The 9714-nt window shown below is 38.7% G+C and overlaps 1 protein-coding gene across 1 annotated transcript; it reads left to right on the top strand.

Annotated features, from left to right (window-relative positions):
* The first annotated feature begins 6422 nt into the window (after positions 1-6422).
* On the top strand, positions 6423-7352 carry LOC134375333 (olfactory receptor 4C12-like). Its single transcript, XM_063093686.1, has one exon. It carries the CDS (start codon positions 6423-6425, stop codon positions 7350-7352), a length of 930 nt encoding a protein of 309 aa, XP_062949756.1.
* The last annotated feature ends 2362 nt before the right edge of the window (positions 7353-9714 follow it).

Below are 9714 nucleotides of genomic sequence, written 5' to 3'. Positions count from 1 at the left end.
CTTCAGCCATGTTCAATGTTGGAGTTCTATGTGAGTGTTTCCGTGACCTAGCCACTGTGGCATTTAGTGATTTCTTACTGAGGTTATTGACACTGTGTTGGGTCATCATGGGTTTGCATGAGATCTTGAGTTCTTGGGAGAAGTGCCCAGGTGACCTGTCACTCTTTGGTTGGGGTGGGTGACCCTGAGAGGGCTTGCTGGCATACTGGCTAGCATCCTGTGACCCTGATAGATGCACTGGGAATTTTCTTCCTTACTCTGGCTATCCTGGGTTTCTTCACTCTCCAGGGGTTCCATGTGTGTCTCTACCCAGATAGAGACAGTCATGTGGGCTTGCCATGTAGCTCTCACCCACAAGTGCACTACTATAGTGGGTGGTGGACAGCTTAAATCCTCCTGTGGGTTGGACCACTGGGTAGAGGGTCTATGCTGTCTTACTTCCTTCCCTGAACTCTACTGGTATTCCACTAGAATACAGTTGACTCATCAGTGGTCTGCCTGCACCATGACAGTGGCTGCTATGGCTGTTGCTGTGGTGACAGACTGCCCTTACAATGGCAGTGACACCAGTGGTGGCTTTGGTGAACTGCCCACATGATAGTGGTGGGTTCAGTGACGGCATGCTGCTCACACAGTGCTGGTGGCTGCCTGGCAGTGCCAGTGATGGCAGTGACTATAGCAGTGGCTGCTGCAGTGGCTTCCTGCCCACTCAGCTTTGATGTCTGCAGCAGCTGTGCACACAGCTATGGTGTCTGCAGTAGCAGTGGGGCTATCTCATGGCAGTGGTAGTAGTGCCAGCAGTTGCAACTGCATCTCTCTTATCTGCAGTGTCCTCAGTGGCAGTAGGGTTACTTCTGGTGGTGACAGTGGCACAACTGCCTCCATTGTGTCTGCAGTGTCTGCAGCAGCAACAGGGTTACCTCGTAGTAGTGGGAATGACACAGCTGATTGCAGACCCCACCCTCTCATCTGCCATGTCCTTGATGGCAGTGTGGTTACTTCACAGCAGTGGCAGCAGCCTCCCTCATGTCTGTGGTGCATCAAAGGGCCACCTGCAGGACTGCTGCTCTGCGGGGAGCTGCTCTGCTATGTGCAACAGTTCTGGAACCAAACAATACTTCAGTGACTGCAGTGGTTGTAGTGGTGGGTCTGTTTCAATCTTCTTCTGTGGGAGGAGCATGCTCTTGGCACCTCTAGTCTGCCATCTTCCCGGAAGTCCCTAATATACCATATTAATAGAAAAAAAGACATAGTGCTCAGTAATGATAGCTGCTACTTTTATTTTTATTGGTTTCTCCATCCACTGCCTAACCATAAATTTAAATATAGTAGTTGTTTTACCTTTTATGACATGTGGTTTAAACAACCCTTGTCCTCCAGACCTCAGGGTAATTGCTACAATATACGTTTTTAAGACAGCAAAATGTATTTGGCTATGCAAATCTGCACTGTCTTGGGAATATTATGCATGTGTGAAGAAAATTTGAAGAAGTCTGCTTGTGTAGGGGAGGCTCCTTCCATTGAATGCTCGGTGTAATTCCTAAACTTCCAAAAAATTTTGATGGGGAGGCATAAAAATCTGTTTAGGTTTCTACACTGGGAAAGTTGACACTAGGATTTTAGCCTCCATTTAGCTTCCAACTTTAGATATTATTCTGCCTGAAAGTACATCAAGTTTCAAGGTTCATTCCTATGGATGGGATATGTCCAGATGTGTTTATAGCACAGCTGAGAGATTGATTCAGTATCTCAACCTCCTTCATGACCTCAGACAGTGAGGAAATTTCCTCAGGGATATGCAACTTGAGAGAAACCCCATGTTGTTATTCACTGAGGGTTTAGAGTCCTTTATGTCCCAGTTCATGATACCCAAGGGCTTATTAGAGTTCTGCTTTATCACATAACAATCCAGACCAGAAATGTAAGCTGCTAATAGATTAATTTAAAGTGCAGGGAAAAGAATTAATCAGGTAAAGATATGTTGTTCATAGATGAATACTCTTAAATATTTGTTTCTAAGAAAAAATCTTTAAAAAACAGAGATAATTAATTCCTGGGAGGGCAGGCAAAGGCATAGATAGAAATATAACATTCTCAGTAACCTCTCAAAACTCCATGATTCCAGAACAAGCTGTTTTCTTATATTAAGAGCAGAAAAAGAGGGGATATTAAGTAACAGAAATATTTGTATCTCTTGTTCTGAAACCACAGATCTAGGTGTAGGAGAAGATCAGAAGATTCTCTTTGGTACCAAAGGAATTTGGATTTCAAATTCAACAAAGTATTTCATTTTACTTTGACATTAGTTTCAAGGTCATTAAGCTTTGGAAATGCTTGCTGAATCTATTTGGAGAAATTTGCACCATCTTGACTTTCTCTGCTTCCTGTAATATTGTTCAGCCAGTGGGGACTTTGGAAGCATACATTAAATAACATGCTATTTGAGCAGCTATCTACAAGTATAAGGCTTACTTCTTATTTCTGAGTATATTGGGTATTCTTCTCAACTACAAACAACCACGCTAAGTTATCTACAATTGCTGATTTTTTTATATTTCCATTTCTCCCATAAGGGCTTATTTTAAAATCATTGAAAAATTACTTTTAACAGAATAAGCATAAAAATTCTTTGAACTATTTAAGCCAAGTCCACAGTTATGATGTGTGGGGGAGGGGAGGGGTGGAGAGGACCCGGCAAAGGGGCATGAAAATCAAGTACAATATATTTTGAGAAGTAAAATTAAATTAAATTAAATTAAAGAGAAGAAGAAAGAAAAATTTCTTTTTGATAATTTGTGGGGGATCACCTTTAGATGTACTGGCTTTTTTTAAAAATTTATTATTTATCATTAATATATGCATTTTTACAAATTGTGAGTTTTATTTATGCCCTTTACCTGACCTATTACTCCCCCCAACCCCTCTCTCCTTCCCCCTGATTTTTGATATCCTTAGGTTTGTTCTCTCCTTCTCTAAGTACAACATATTTTTGTGTTTTTTTTTCTTTCTAGAAGGAGGGGGGTAAGAAAGGAAGGAAGGAAGGAAAGGATTTCTGGGTTTTTGAATGTGGAGAGATTTCAGTCGCTGGATGGGTCACTGTGGGTTTCCTCCAGGGTAGGGTATGTGATATGGTGGTTTGGATAGTTAGACGCTTATGGACAGTCACTCATTTCCTTGAAACAATGCTCTAACTTTGATAGTTTCCAGGGATGAAAGAAGGGGAATATCTCACCTTGTACTGATAGGAAGAGATATGAGAGGCAACTGAGAATAAAGAAATGCGAATTGGAGGTAGAGCTGAGATAGGGTGTGTGAGCTTCACTGTGGTCAAGACAGGTCAGCATGGGGAAGAGAATAGCATTTGGATTCTGTTTTTCAAAGGAAAAGCTCTAAAACTGAGATCCAAAAGGCAAATGTATTAAAAAATATAATCTGCAAGGAAAGAGTGTACCCTCTGCTCTGTTGGGAATCTGTGTTAAACTCCAGGCTCAGAAGCACTTCAGATTCGGACTCGATTCGACCTTGCTCAGATATCGTTCTATCCAAGTGAGACCTTGTTTCTGCTACGATGGATGTGGTCCCAGCGATGTGACTCAATTTCTGTATCCCTGCATTCAGACCTAGACCTTTTTCTTAGTGAGCCAAGACAGGTATTGCTTAAGATAAAAGATTAAAGTTAATTCTCTTTCTCACTTTAAAGTGAGTTTTTCCTTGTATACACTTATGTTAAGGCATCTTATGGAAGGCAAGATGAGTTGGTGGAAAAAAATCACTGTGTTGGGCATTAGGAGCTCTGAATTCTCACTGTCCTCTGCTACTAATCAATTAGCTGTGTTTCCTTGGAGTTTATCTCTTTAGTTCTCAGTTTCCTGATCTTCAAAGTGTGCTTAAGTTGATAAAATGCAACGTGCCTGAGGATTTCTAAAGTACAAAAAGTCTAGAATCTTGTCCAATGGACCGCTGAACTCACTAACATCTGACTCTACATTTCATAGCTAAGCAAAAAGACTGCCATGGATTTCCCATGGTCACAAATAGTGATTTTAGGTACTAACCCACATGTACAAACTCTGGAACTTCTGATTCCCAGAAGTAGACTGGACTATACCATAGAGGCATTGAATAAGTGCTAAAGAGTTAGAGATAGACATCTTGAATTTGAATACAGGCTCCTCTATGTTTTTTATTATTATGACTGGGCAAGTCATTTACCTTTTCCTAACAACAATTTTCTTTTCTTCAAAATATGTATAACAGTGTACCAACCTCATAACATTGTTGTGAGGATTAAGTGAAATAATACACGTATAGGAAATTTTAGTACAGTACTGAACACACTCAATAAAAATTAACTACTAGAGGAAGTACACAGTGCAAAAGTAAATCTCTGCGTGCTATTAAGAATGTGGAAAAGCATAGCAATAGTAAAAGTTTGCACTTTAAAATGTTTGGGGATGTGGAATTTAAACCAGTAACAAAGGTTTCTCTGGGAAGAAGTTTGACTGTTTAGGTCCTTGCTTCTCAATTGCAGTCCGAGGGCCTTTTTATGGAAGATCAGGATCTTCCTGCTGGATTGACACTTTTCTCCATTTCTCATTTCTGCAAATATGGGTATTAGAGGATTTGAGTGATAATAAGCACACTATTGGTCTTTGGACAAGGGCAGGAAAAAACTGATTCTGTGTTTGATTCTAAGACTTAGTAGTAGGTATCAAAGACATCAATTTTGACATAGAATTGAGTTGTTTTGTTTGTATGCTTGTATCTTGTGGTGTGGAGAAAAAGGAAACAGATAAAAACTGTAAAAGAGAAATGTTCTTTTAACATATCAAGATTAGTTCAAGATATGCAGGAAACTGAACTATTAGAGAAGTAATGAAGATGAATGAGTTAAGTTTGGAGTTTTCTGTCCAGTTTTGATGATGAAACCTAACCTTTGGCCCAGACCTTCAGGAAGTTGAAAAACATGTTAGCCACTTGCTGACTCTCCCAGAGGCCATCTCCTTAGAGAAGAGCTGGTAATTGGAAGTGCACTCGCCTTTATTCTCAAGGGTTCTTGCCTCTGGAAGGATCCTCTGACGCATTGATCTATCCAGAAAGGAGGCCATGATCCTGTGGCTTGGAGCTGTAAAACCAGCTTCTCAATGAAGCATTTGTGGGATCATCTGGAGGAGGTTTCTTTTCCATGTACCTCATTTTATATCACGCCCACATGTAGCAGGAACAATTCATCTTACCCTTCATTGCTTTTGTGATTAAGAACACATAAAGATAAAAGAAAACAGAAAGGAATCTGAGGTCTAAGAAAAAGTGACAATTAAAAGTGGCAAAACTTGGTTTAAAATACTAATTTAAAGTTTGAGCAATAAGTGCATTATTCATCAAACAAATAAAAATAGACTTTATATTAAACAGGTTCTGGTTGATTGTTCAGATTTGATATCTTTGGTTTGTATCCAGTCAGGGCCTCTCACTCTATGTCCATTTGGTACATTGGTAGCAACAATTTCATGAGCACACTTCAGCAGTTACTTTAATGATATCCACATAGTGTTTCCTGGGTTCCCAAGATGTACCGATGTACAATTCCTTATGTTTATTTCCCCACATACTCCACTCAGTTTAAAAACTCATGGTTTCAATTGTAGGCCTCCAAAAAAAAAATATAGAAATTATATTTATTTTCTGATCATAAAATAGTAATACCAACTGTAGAAATTTGGAAAATACTAAAAAATACAAAGAAATAAGAGATGACCCATAATCTAATATCCAGAAGGGAATTTCCTAAATATATTGACATATTTCCTTATCAACTTTTTCCCAAACAAATGTTTTAACATAGGTGAAACAAAACCTGTATAAAATCATATAAGTAAAATTTTTAATTTGAATTTTATTCTTAAAATATGTGTATAAAACCAATTATCTTCAAATGCTAATTCCATAACTATTATTCATTAACTTTTACCTATAGTATATTTACATAATTATAATTAGGGTATACAGACTATACTGTGATTTTTTTAATCATGTTATTACATATGTATATATTTTTAAGTCTTATTAGGCTGCAAAATTACTATTTCTCATGACTAAAATATTCCATCATATTGATGTTCAAGTTTTACAACAATTACCCTGACCCTAGTAAATGGAATTCCTTTCGTCTGGGTGTCCTATGTGTTATAAGAATACTTTTGAGGTCAGAATAATAAATGACCAAGAGATTCAACTAAGAGAATGAGGAACCTGTTCCTAGAGAGTTTTTGGGAAGAGCAGGAATCATCTGTGAGGTGGCAGAATACCGAAAAGGAAAAGGGAGAGTTTTGCACTATTTGATTCCTTTATGGTTCTTATTTCCTTTCTTCTGTTTTAAAGGTAAAATATTCCTTCCAGTTTTTATCACCCACACCACATAGATGGAATATAAAAGGAACATGACTGAATTCATTTTATTAGGTCTTACACAGAACCCCAAAATGCAGAAAGTCATTTTTGTGGTGTTTTCGGTTCTGTACATGGTAACGCTCTCAGGCAACCTGCTCATTGTGGTCACCTTTACCACCAACCAGGCTCTGAGCTCCCCCATGTACTTCTTCCTGACCCATCTGTCCTTGATAGACACTATTTATTCTTCTTCTTCAGCTCCTAAGCTGATTGTGGACTCCCTTCGTGAGAAGAAAATCATCTCCTTCAGTGGGCGTATGGCTCAAGTCTATGCAGAACACATTTTTGGTGCTACTGAGATCATCCTGCTGACAGTGATGGCCTATGACCGCTATGTGGCCATCTGCAAACCTCTGCACTATACGACCATCATGAGCCACAGGCTGTGCATTCTCCTGGTGGGAGTGGCCTGGACTGGAGGATTTCTCCAAGCAACCATTCAGATCCTCTTTACAGTCTGGCTGCCCTTCTGTGGCCCCAATGTCATAGACCACTTCATGTGTGATTTGTACCCTTTGTTGAAACTTGTGTGCACAGACACTCATACCCTTGGTCTCTTTGTTGCTGCCAACAGTGGACTCATCTGCCTGTTAAACTTCCTCCTCTTGATGGTATCCTATGTGATCATCTTGTGTTCCCTCAAGAACTATAGCTCAGAAGGGAGGTGCAAAGCCCTCTTTACCTGTGCCTCTTATATCACAGTGGTCATCTTATCCTTTGTGCCCTGTGTATTTGTGTACCTGCGCCCAGTGACTACTCTGCCCATTGACAAAGCTGTTGCTGTCTTTTATACTATGGTGACCCCTATGTTAAATCCTTTAATCTACACCCTCAGAAATGCTGAGGTTAAAAATACAATAAGGAAACTGTGGAGAAAAAAAATGACTTCGGATAATGACTAAGTAGGATCACTGAGCATTACACATACAGGTAATAGATGTAATCTAGTCCAAGCTCTTAATCTGTAGATGAAGACAATGGGTTGCATAATATTTGCAGATGTACACTTAACGCATAAAGCTAAAGCTTGAAGTGATATCCAGACTTAACTGTCTCCCATCTCTTTTCTTTTGTTATCACAAATTATTGCTTCATCTGAAATATCTCTAGAAGCTAAAAGTTATGAATCTAAAATATTAGACCAATACTGAAATAATCTTATTATGCAACATTGAGGTGTTGGTTATTAAAGATTATTGAAAATAACATGTTTAATAATATTTCTTTACTTTGGCCTTAATACAAATTCTTTCTTTTGTTAATTTTATTGTTTATTAAACATTGATTGTATAGTAAAAAAAGATACTGGTTATGTAATGCCTATAAGGCTGACATTATATTAAGTATTTTCTATTGTATCAGTTAGAATTCAATCAAGAGACAGAAAAGCTACTCTGATTTGAGCAAAGAAAGTTTATATACACTTATTAACTATATTAGGGGACTAACTATAAAGGAGTAAAGAATGCCCTGGGACTAATAGATGAGTATCAAAGGATGGAACACATTTAGAAGCTGAGCTCCCTGCTCAAGGTTGGGATTCCATATTTTGGAGAAGGTGTATTTGTTGCCCATTGGTTGGTGGAGAAGTTCACTGGGTTGTCCTGGGCCAGAACTAGCTCATCACAGCTGGGCAGAAACTGGCACACAAGAAACTTGTCTGGAATTGGAAAGCTGGGAGCCTCCCACTGAAAAGCTGGTGGACTAAGGCTGGCAAACAAGGAAGTATGTCCTGGACTGGCAAGAAGGAAACAGCCCTCTGGGGTGCACGTGAACCAAGGCTGCCAGAAAACACCCCACCACAGTGTAGATAGACAGAGGTGGGAAACTGATCACTGGGATGCCTGTGAGATTCACTGGAATCTGTCTGCAGAGGTGCCACTGAAACTTAATGGGAAATTGTCCATGAAGTTTTCAATGAAACTCAATGGAAATGAGTACCATGGGATTTCCCTCCCCTGCCCCCACAAAAACACACACATTGTTGGCAGCTACATAGAGCAAGAGGAAAACAGAAATATATTTAAAATCAGGAAGAGATGCCCCATTCAATTCCCTATACTGACAAAGCTTGACATCATATTAGGCCAGGTACAGGGGAGAAATGTTTACAGGGCCCATTTTCATGAATTTGGAGCAGGCAATGAAGGACATATTTGGGGCTGATAGGCAATAAATTGATGACTGGCACACAAATTTTATTCTGATAGGTAAGAGGAACCCAATTTTCCTTAATTCTTACAATACATTTTACAGGATATTGAAGCCCAAATTTATGTCATGATTTGAACTAACATCAAGTTAGTGGCAGAACTTAGATATAAACTAAGACATGACTCTGTCCTACATATTTTCTGCTCATTACACAGCTCTAAGTAAAAATCACATTTCTTTGTTGGTAGCAGGTAGCTGCAATCATCTTTTTCATTGTGAAGCCTAAAAATGAATAAAAAAGCCTTAATTTATTGAAAGATTCTGTATAACCTAATTTTTGGTTATTTCATATAGTTTTACCATTAGGTATAGTTTGGTGTCTTATTCACACTTTTATTGGAGATAAACAGAGGACGAACAATCACTTGGAGATGGTCGTGTAGAACAGATTTAAACATTACTATTATTTAAACTTTTAACTAAGTTTTTATCATTCAGTAAGTGTAGCAGTCTTCACAGCATGGAAGATATAGTCTCTTCTCTTGCGTCAAAGGGGTTTATGCCGGGTCTTTAGGAGTTAGACTTTGGCACCAGAAAGGGGGCAGGAATATAAAAAAGAAAGTAAAATTATGGAAAAATCTGAAAGAGATAGCATACAGGGACATAAACAGAATTGGTATCCAAAGATGATTGAAATGTCAAATTGGCAAAAAGGCAAAATCACAATGTAGGTCAACAGACACCATACACCAGGATATCCAAGAAATTTTAAAGTGGTCAGTAGAAAATGGAGCCAGGAGAGATTCCTGGGGCACAACTCAAAGATGTCTTTCAACTCGCTGTGGAGTTGTGAGGAAATTTAAAAAGATACCCAGACAGAAAGGAGGTCAATGAAACTGATGATGTTTGTTAGAACTTTCATAGAGTTTCTCCATTGAGCATGTTCAGATGGTCCTAGACATGATCATTAGGTAAACAAGGTTGATAAATGATGACCTATATGCACATTGCACTTCATTATGTTAGTTCAACTTTTTGTTAATTGTAGAGGATTCTTAAAGCAAATGTTCTTCATAGTACATTGGATTGGTTTTTCAAAGCTTTGCAGTT

Source organism: Cynocephalus volans, chromosome 4, assembly GCF_027409185.1.
Source record: "Cynocephalus volans isolate mCynVol1 chromosome 4, mCynVol1.pri, whole genome shotgun sequence".
NCBI lineage: Eukaryota > Metazoa > Chordata > Mammalia > Dermoptera > Cynocephalidae > Cynocephalus > Cynocephalus volans.
Note: the sequence above shows the minus strand (reverse complement) of the source record. Positions and strands in the feature narration are given on the sequence as shown.

Bases quoted from the DNA above. Each gene is read 5' to 3' on its own strand.
- LOC134375333 (XM_063093686.1), top strand. From the start codon at position 6,423: ATGGAATATAAAAGGAACATGACTGAATTCATTTTATTAGGTCTTACA.